The sequence below is a fragment of the Ciona intestinalis genome, chromosome 11, assembly GCF_000224145.3.
Source record: "Ciona intestinalis chromosome 11, KH, whole genome shotgun sequence".
Classification (NCBI taxonomy): Eukaryota; Metazoa; Chordata; class Ascidiacea; order Phlebobranchia; family Cionidae; genus Ciona; species Ciona intestinalis.
The window spans coordinates 408,837-418,865 of NC_020176.2; the positions used below are offsets into that span (position 1 = coordinate 408,837).

At 38.4% G+C, this 10,029-nt stretch overlaps 2 protein-coding genes across 2 annotated transcripts in view; both read right to left on the reverse strand.

The window, feature by feature from the left end:
* The window catches only part of LOC100180397 (L-rhamnose-binding lectin SML), a 36,222-nt gene that overhangs the window by 3,886 nt on the left and 22,307 nt on the right, over positions 1 to 10,029 (reverse strand). The window lies entirely within an intron of this gene.
* On the reverse strand, positions 1,393 to 5,565 carry LOC100182743 (tubulin alpha-1A chain). The gene is made up of 7 exons (XM_002129404.5): positions 5,414 to 5,565; positions 4,099 to 4,321; positions 3,350 to 3,651; positions 2,856 to 3,087; positions 2,403 to 2,668; positions 1,944 to 2,137; positions 1,393 to 1,662 (listed from the first exon to the last, which is right to left on the reverse strand). The coding sequence occupies exons 1-7, from the start codon at positions 5,414 to 5,416 to the stop codon at positions 1,527 to 1,529; spliced, it is 1,356 nt and encodes a 451-aa protein (XP_002129440.1). The 5' UTR covers positions 5,417 to 5,565; the 3' UTR covers positions 1,393 to 1,526.

Genomic DNA, 10,029 nt, shown 5'->3' on the forward strand with positions numbered 1-10,029 from the left:
CATTAACTTGATTTATTCATATTAGTTCGGAAATCCCCGCAGCATGAACGCTACAGCGTAACTGGTGCAGAGTTCTAATTAACACAACAAGTTAGTTTGAAACGTGAAGTCAAATGAGGACAGGTTAATATAATAATGTTAAATTTTGCTCAAACAAAATTTCCACCGTGTGCAGACAAAGGCAGTTTTTCGGAGTTACCCTGAAAGTAATGGATGTTTTTATCAAACTTCGTGTCCGATAATATCCGGGAATTTTATTGTCGTGAGGTTTATATTACGGGGAAAGCACGTTGTTTGTAGGAAGAAGAATTGCTTCGGAAGTGAGGAGTTTTGGTTAGTTCTGAAATAGCGTTACGACCCACAAAGTTACTTATGTGGTAGCGGGCATAAGGCGTATAAAACATAACACCAGATTTAAAACAAATGACGTTGCCCCGCCAGAACAAATAAGTTGCATTAATTAATTCATTTGAAGCATGACTATTTATATTAGTAATGTAATACAGTGAACTTTTTTAGCGTATTCACATTTTATAAACGAAATTACGTGATGCTTCAGTATACTGTATATAGTAGGGTGGGGGAAGATGGGACGCATTTTCATTCTATTTTCCCGTCCCATTTGGAAGTAAATAAAGAACCATTAAAGAGTTATAAAACCGTATCCTCACGACCCCCATAGACCGTTGTTAATTGTTTAAAATACGATGAGGATATTTGGATATTATGTGCTAAATGTGTCCCACCGTACCCCACTCTACTATATATTTAATAATACACCACAGTTGAAGGCGGTATAACATACTTCCGAAAACTTCCGAAATAAATGCAAGTTAGGTATTTTGATGAGCAAAATCCGGTAAGCGGCGCGCACGAGCTAAACAATCTATTTTTAACGGCATGTAATGCTTACCTTTTCGATGGCCACAACTTCCAGTCCATGCACCTACTAAAGCTACTAGTAGGGTTTTATCCAAATTGTCAATAACTGCTGAAAAACGTTGATCTATTTATTTACAGCGAATATTCGTAACCAATCGAAACTGGGTTCAAAGCTCGACGCCGCTATCATTGTGGTCGTATGTGCGTTCAAGACACTTTATTGCTTCAACTTGGTGGTCATTAGCATGTTATTCAAATTAAAACTCCGTCCGAAATCGAAACTTTCTAACATCAAGTGCATACTATATGAACGTAACTTGTTTTTCCTAGAGAGGGAGGGATTGCACCACTCGTTATAACATGGAGGTTCTGTTTCACACACCTTGTGCCCACCACCAACTGAGTTGTCCCGCCATTGGCGGATACATTAGTGATAACAGAAACCTCTTTCTATATTATTAAACGATTCCAACTACTGTACTACTCCTGATAACATTCTAACACAATATATTTATCGTTTCCCCACTTTTATTTCGAAAGTTTTATCGCATAACCTGAAGGTATATGAAGAAGTAATTTGAAAGTAGAAGTCACCAAGTGTTAAAATATATAAGATATCGATGAGTGGGGTTTTATTGGGGAGTTTAATATTCCTCTCCTTCTTCCTCGCCTTCGCCCTCAACGGAATCGACACCAACCTCTTCGTAATCTTTCTCAAGGGCTGCCAAATCCTCACGAGCCTCAGAGAACTCGCCTTCCTCCATACCTTCACCGACATACCTGTAGGTAAAGAAAGATTATAAGTTGAGATCGTGAGGTTTATATACCAAAGGAACGGACGATTGAATGTAACTTATTAAATTTCCGCGCGGTGAGCAACGACAGTCGTTATATTAATGTAGGATTGTAGTTCTATAAAAGCCCTTTGGTAATTTAGTATGGATGAGAATTTTGAGTTTAGACAATTTATAAGGAACCACTGAGTTGCGGTAGCCAAACTAATTCAGTTTACAAACTAAACTACATTACAAGAATCAAAGTATAAGCGTTAAATAACTTACCAGTGGACGAAAGCACGTTTGGCGTACATCAAGTCGAACTTATGGTCAAGACGAGCCCATGCCTCTGCAATAGCAGTGGTGTTGCTCAACATGCAGACGGCACGTTGTACCTTGGCCAAGTCACCACCTGGAACGACGGTTGGTGGTTGGTAGTTGATACCGACCTTGAAACCAGTTGGGCACCAATCGACGAACTGTAATAAAGGGAAATCGTTAAAAATTTAGGCGTTAATTTGGCGCATGTTGTGTTATATCGGTATAATGGCTTCCCGTTACAGACCAATTCATTATTTATTTAAATCATCATATTAAAGTAGGGGTACTCAATGTTGTGAACGCGCTATATCGCATTATCTCTGGCTCTTACATATTTTATATTCAATTTTATTGCAACGGAAAGACAGAATTATAAAAAATTAATTCGTCTCCATACTTATATAATACGTGTGTAAACTGTACCTGGATGGTTCTCTTGGTCTTAATGGTTGCAATAGCGGCGTTGACGTCCTTGGGGACGACGTCACCTCTGTACAACATGCAGCACGCCATGTATTTGCCGTGACGTGGGTCGCATTTCACCATCTGGTTGGCTGGCTCGAAGCAAGCGTTGGTGATTTCGGCAACAGAGAGTTGTTCATGGTATGCCTTCTCTGCCGAGATGACTGGAGCGTATGTGGCCAATGGGAAGTGAATACGTGGGTATGGCACCAAGTTGGTCTGGAACTCTGAAATTTTAAATGAAAACTTTAAACAAAGATTGAAGTTGAACGACCAGAGAGACTGAAAATACGTGGGGAAATGGATATGAAAGGGCTAAACAGAAACGAAATGGGTAAGCATATATTGCTGGGTTAAGCCAGAGTTTTTTACCCACGAACTTCTTAATTAAAAACCTTTTTAGAGTTAACTTACCGGTAAGATCGACGTTCAAAGCACCATCGAATCTCAGGGAAGCGGTGATGGAAGAAACGATTTGTCCCATAAGTCGGTTCAAGTTGGTGTAGGTTGGTCTCTCAATGTCCAAGTTACGTCTGCAGATATCGTAGATAGCTTCGTTGTCGACCATGAAGGCGCAGTCGGAATGCTCAAGGGTGGTATGGGTGGTAAGGATGGAGTTGTACGGCTCAACAACAGCGGTGGAAACCTGAGGCGAATTGTGGGTTAAGGTTTGGTGTATAATTGATAATGTATAATTTGGTGGAAGGTTAGATGTTTGTTTATGTTCGTTATAAAGTTATGAACTTTTGAAGACGATTAGATACGTTAAGAGTAATGAGTGGGATATTTCATCTTGAAACCATCAAGTTGAGATTGATTATGAGTCGTTTTAATGATATATATAACTCCTTCTTTATTTATGATTATTTTGAAAGCTATAGTCAAGAATTTGTGATTGCGTTTCTTACCTGGGGTGCTGGGTAGATAGCGAACTCAAGTTTCGACTTCTTGCCGTAATCGACGGAAAGTCTCTCCATAAGAAGAGAGGTGAATCCGGATCCGGTGCCTCCTCCGAATGAGTGGAAGATGAGGAAACCTTGGAGGCCGGTGCACTGATCGGCGAGCTTTCGGATCCTGTCGAGGACGAGGTCGACGATCTCCTTACCGATGGTGTAGTGACCACGGGCGTAGTTGTTGGCTGCATCTTCTTTGCCGGTGATCAACTGCTCAGGGTGGAAGAGTTGACGGTAGGTACCGGTTCGGACCTCATCTGTGGGTAGAAAATTAAACTTGTTATTTCAGGTTGTTTAAGATTTAGAGAAAACGCGAATGTTTAAGACTTAGAGAAAACGCTTAAGTCATAGTATAGCAGTGGTTCCACAAATCGCTGTATCTGAAGTTGTTTTGTGCGACGTTTAGGCCTCGGTTGGCTAGTCACTGTATAAAGCGTTCCACTCATTGACATTTAAAGTTCAAGTAGGTTTTAAGGCAGGAAGAAATAGTTGGCGTTTAAGTGTTTCGCAATAGTTTGGAGCGCCCTTATATGTTCGTATTGTTCAATTCCACACTCGACATGGATAGAATACTTGTGTGGATTATTCGCGGCTGTTTAAGCTACGATTTACGTAAAGCTAACAACTCCTTGTGCACTTGGCCGACCTCTAAGAGCAATTTAAACACACAAGTAGCAAAGTTGAGACTTGTTCAAGATACTTACCAACAACAGTTGGCTCAAGATCAACGAAGACGGCTCTTGGGACATGTTTCCCTGCTCCGGTTTCGCTGAAGAAAGTGTTGAAAGAGTCGTCGCCTCCACCAATGGTCTTGTCACTTGGCATTTGACCATCTGGTTGGATGCCATGCTCAAGGCAGTACAACTCCCAACAAGCGTTACCGATTTGGACTCCGGCTTGTCCGACGTGGATTGAGATACATTCGCGCTAAAAGTAAAAGAAACGTTTAGCCAACATATCAATAAAAATCGTGCTGGAAGTAAACCTAACGTCATAAGTTTAACTTTTTTAAGAAAAAGAAGTTAAAATGAACACTGAATACGAAACAAACTTAATATTAAGTTAACCGCCGCATAAGAAAATGAGGCGCGCTTTTTCTGAAATGCCAACATAGACTTACTTAAACATTGGAGGTCACTTTACACAACGAAGTAATGGTCGCGCCATGACATTAATGAGGTTATTCGCTTTTTAATAGTTATTACCAACAATGAATACAATATAGCGACACTCTGTCGTATATTATACGAGCGGTTTGTGACGCGGCCATGGTGATATTCACGTATGTAACACCATAACCCTATTGAATACATGGCGATAAACAAACTAATAAAGTTAAAACGTTTCCCGCCATGAAAGCCCACATAACAGCAATATTCCGAGAAACGTACAATATAATTGTAAAGCTTTCCCAATATCAAACCCGACAAAAAGAATTATTCAACTCTACCTATAAAGCTTATACGATATATTGATTGAAACTGTTTTGTTCAACAGGAACTGATTAGTTTATTGATTTCGGTCGTTGAAACCAATACATACTATTGCGCAATATCTACCGTACACTTATCGATTCGGTTTATCTTGACGTGGAAGTTTAAACGGGTTCGAGGTGCGCTGCTATATTGAATTACGTAACGCTTGAACAAACAACACAGTATGGTTACACTTAAGCTCTGGTTTATAGCTTTGTATGGCCCATAAGTAAAACGAATTTAAGGAATCAACACACTATACACAACATACCTAACTAGGTAGCACGTGGCATTTAGGTTTATGGTGAAAAAAATAATTCAATTCTAATTGCGGCAAGACGACTTTATCTCGTAAGCGGGCACATGGTGTTTGAAACAAAACATTCGTGTTTTACGACTGTCGTTGTACAACCACGCGAGGATAAATCAGTTTCCAGTCATCATTCATGCATTCCGTATTTTCGAAGTCCTTTCCGCATTAAATCGTTTAAAATTATATTCTACATAAATTAAACTTAACTGAAAAAAAATAAAACTAACTTACCATCTTGAAGGTTAGTAGTGGGTTTGCTTGCGATAAAAATCGATCAAAACTCGAACAGCTATATGACGTTTACGTGTCTTGCTGGTTCAGAATACGTCTCCAAGCCACGCTGCTGGGTTTATATTTCCTCCTGGCCCGGCTTCTGATTGGTCCATCCAAATTCGGTCGCGTGGCAACGGTAGAACGGTTGCCACAGCGCGCCATTTTTCTTTAACAAAGCTTTTTCTGTTTGTCCGTTGTCACTGGGCGCCTTCTCTTTCGCCTCTGCTGGTCTGGTCTCGCCCTCTGTTTGTCTGGTTAGTGATGCCAGACATTTTTCGAATCTTAAAAGCATCAACCACATGTGACACCTTATAAAACGTATTTTTTTAAATTCATTATTCCTGTAGCTAGAACCTTCTAACCTCTTTATTGCCAAAATAATCTAATACATTCAAACACAACTCACAAGTGTAAGCATAAACGTTTAAAAATAAATTACATCAAATACGTTATTTAACTAATAATACAAAGCCTTCTATTTAATCCAACTCGATCTTCTAGAACGGCAATACTATGACGTCACAAGCCAAGTAACCGCGATATCATGCCTGTTCAAACACGATATCGACTCTTCGCGTTCGACGCTTTCTAGCAGCTTTGGTGACGTACTTAGAAAGTTTTTGTCCCAGTTTATTTTTCAACTATTTACACACACATATAAATATATGCTAGCATTGGGTTTAAATACATTACTGTGTGGTAAGATGGATGCCGTTGACACATTATATCCCATTTTCCCCAGTCGTGTTTCAATAATCACCAACCCTATCTTGTGTCGCAAGGATACAGATACATAATTTTGAAAATATTCCTTGTTTGTTTCTGAATGGAAGGGGAAAGGAGAATGTTTTTTTAAGAAAAAAGTTTCAATAACAACAATATAGCTTTCCGCGGTGTTGGTATAATCAGTCTAACATATTAGGAAAATACTTTAATATATATACATAGCTGTTTTGCCTACTTAAGTAATATATAAACATGGTTTTAATACACATATAGTAGGGTGGGGAAAGCTGGGACATCTTTCCATTCTATTTTCATGTCGCGTTTGGTAGTAAACAAAGAAAGAATTATAAAATCGTACCCCCAAAAATGTTGTTATTTATTAAAACGATTAGGATAGTTTAACATTGGAGCTAAATACGTCCAACCTTTCCCCGCCCTACTATATGCTTCTTCGTAACCTTCACGTATAGTTTGGAAACCAATTACGTAATAAAACATGACGTCACCATACATAGATACATCCATCAAATCAATGATTCATTTTAAATGTGCCAGGATATAACTTGGCCTCGGTTTGTGTTATAGCAGGGTGCTTCCCGATCTTGTTGTGACCACGTAGAGTAGCGGGCAATAATAACAAAACAAAATCGTGCGAGGGATGTTATTTTTCATTTTAATAAAATCACTTGTTTGTTGCTACAGGTTCCAAAAGGCAACATAAATTGAAAGCTATGACCTTGGTTCCTAGGATGATAACGTAAATATTAAGTCTTCAAAAAACTGGGAAACCTGCAAAGTTAAACAGTTAAGCGTTTCGATTTCTGTAGAGGTAATTGTTCTTTCCAGAACAATCTGTATTGTTTTATTATTATTCTAATAAACATGTCTCAGCACGCTTTATTGCGTCATAAACAACCCATTATCAAATATAATAGAATTGTAGAATTTATTGGAATCCACACATGTGATTTAGTCAAGGACGCTGGCCATTGTTACGAAATAATGAAAACAATTGACCGAATTTGATTCCACGAGACGCGGTTGCTATAAGCGACGAAGCGTCCCGCTGAGATTTTGTCGATTTTTCATTGTTTGACGTTTGTTTGATAACAATGGCCAATTGTTCGCGTTCTGGAATTGAGATTTTACAATCCAATTGCTCGGTGTACCTACTGTGACGTCATAATGTGAATTGAAGGAATCGCGGTGGGAGATTGAAAGCAAACAATGGCCAATATTACGCACACAAAACGCGTCATCTCAGATACTTTATATTTCGTGCTCCTCGAAAAATATTCAGGTGTTTGAATTATTCATAACGTGATTGATGATGCAACGTTTCATTAAATAATTCATATGATCTAATGACGTTCATGCCATCATATTAAAATGCTGGGTAAAGTACGATGTTGGGATTAGCAAGCAGTGGGGCACGCTTTTCAGTTTATGCTTTGCATTAAGTTTTTTCTCATAACGTGTTTTTTTAATGACTGTTGTTGTTTTGTTGCTAATTTTCCTCTCTTTGTGGCTTTAGTTTGTTCTTTACCGCTGTATTGAAAGACTGCGTACATTTTTATAAGAAACCGAGTCCCGGCGAAGCAATTTATTCTGTCACCAATTTATATAGCATTAACCCAATTCTACAATCTATTTATAGGCAGTTGAGGTGCATGGGGGTTGTTTCTTTGCTAATTCACTTCTCTTTATTGTTTTATTTAACTTAATCTTCTGCATAGTGCAAGAGAATGGTAACGCTATAATTTACGAGTGGCAGATGCTATACGGGTGCCCATACTAATTTACTGACGCGCGGATGTACGGATGCTTACGGACAACAACCAAAATGCAATAAACGTTCGAAAAGTAGAGTGGGGGAAGACGGGACACTATCAGCATGTATTATCCAAATATCCTGATCGTGTTTTAAACATATAACAACGGTCTATGGGAGTCGTGAGGATACGGTTTATAATTCTTTGGATGTTCTTTGTTTACCAAATGGGACGGAACAATATAGAATGAAAGGTGTCCCATATTTTCCCAATCTACTATATTACTTACGGATGGTGGTATATATGCATTATATAGTTACGGATAGTGCTATATGTGCATTATATAGTTACGTACAATGGTATATTTAACTATATTTTGGTTATATATAGCCATCCGTAACTATACGTTGCATATATAGCATTTGTCGTTAAGTGTCTTTCCCAAGGACACATACGCTCACAATAGTAGCAGCGACGAGCCTTGAATCCGTTACCTTATTATTATGTTTCGGGTTTATCGAAACTGCTCAGTTTCAATAATACAAAAAGTATGCTCTTTGTTGTCACCTAGTGACATATTTTTATACCTTTTTTGTGACACGTAGTGGCTAATGATAATCGAGAGTGACAATCTAATAGCCCGTTGTACGTGTATCTTCTCTGGCGTCCTAATTTGAATTTAAGGAATCGCGGTGGGAAATTGAAAAGCATGTTAATATTAATATTTTTTAATTATATTAATATTCGTAATAGTATTTACAGAATTGTCTACCAATCAAGCTGTCGTGAATGATTAAAAGTAACTTTTCTTTATCCTCGCGTGGCCGGAAAACGACAGTCGTAATAACACGGGTGTTCATACACCTCGTGCCAGCTTACGAGTTAACAAGTATGTTACTTTGTGGGTGATTATTTGTTGTAGCGCTACGTAATACTTAAAAAGAGAGCAATATTTTTTTTAAAAAAGTGCGGAGATAGGTGTTTAATATTGTGAAGAGTAATATTTACTTGAATCCCTTGATATTTTATTTGCACGAATGCACAAAGTATACACATAAATCAACATAAAAGTTACTCACATAAATAGCTAGGTTAAAAAGGAAAAGTTCCAATTGGAAGAAAAGTATGCGTAAGGACACAACCCGTGCAATGGGGGGAGTCGGCCTTGAAGAACATTTATAAAAAGATTGGAATATGATGGAAAAACAAACCCCCAAAAAGAAATTCCACCGAAAAAACAGTTAAACAAATTATGGGATTACATTAATTAAAACTACTTCTGTACAATATTTCCCATAAAAGTAAATTAATAAATGGAAATGTACGGACACAGAATATAAAACATAGATAACCAAAGACAAAATGCACCAATGTTCTTTGGTAACTTCGTGTTGCTTGAACTTGCCGTGCTCGTTGTAGGTGGCCCTAAACACAACATGTGAAAACTTCATGTAAAAATAAATCTCGCAAAAAGTAACTTACGAACAATATCAGTATTTGCATAAATCCAATCTGCAAATTCCGAAACTCTTGTGTACCCCCCTGGTTTCAGTGGTCGCGCGCAGCCGACACTGAAGCTAGCTATTCCTTGTAAGACATAGGTGGACGTAGAAGTACTACATGCTAGTGGTCCACCACCATCCCCTTTACAGATACCGACTCCGCCAGCCTGGTACCTGTAACAAATTAAATATTGTAACCGTTAGAATGCTGATCGTTTAGTAATGTGTGTAATTTAGTTTTGATGCCTAATCGTTTCTTTAGTTAGTCGGCACGCTCACGTATGTACAAAGGTGGCTTTTTTGGCGCGCTGCTTTTAGCCCCATTTTTGGCAGTTTGTGCAATTTGAGCAATATATGTTTCCGTATCTGATCACAATGTATGTGGAATTGAAATAAATTTAAGAGTAGGAAAAATAAACGGTTTTTACAAGCTAGTTTTCTAAAATAATGTCATAAAATGCTTACCCTGCGCAGAGTTGGACGTCGTATATGACATTTGGTAAAAGCCAAAGTCTGCATAGCGACTGACTGACAACGGGAACTTGTGCTTCGTGTAATACTGACGGCGATGAAA

Excerpts from the sequence above, each read along its gene's own strand:
- LOC100182743 (XM_002129404.5), bottom strand. Across the intron at positions 3,652-4,098 it reads TCTTGAGCCAACTGTTGTTG|ATGAGGTCCGAACCGGTACC; the intron begins GTAAGTATCTTG and ends TTCTACCCACAG. Across the intron at positions 2,138-2,402 it reads AGACCAAGAGAACCATCCAG|TTCGTCGATTGGTGCCCAAC; the intron begins GTACAGTTTACA and ends CCTTTATTACAG.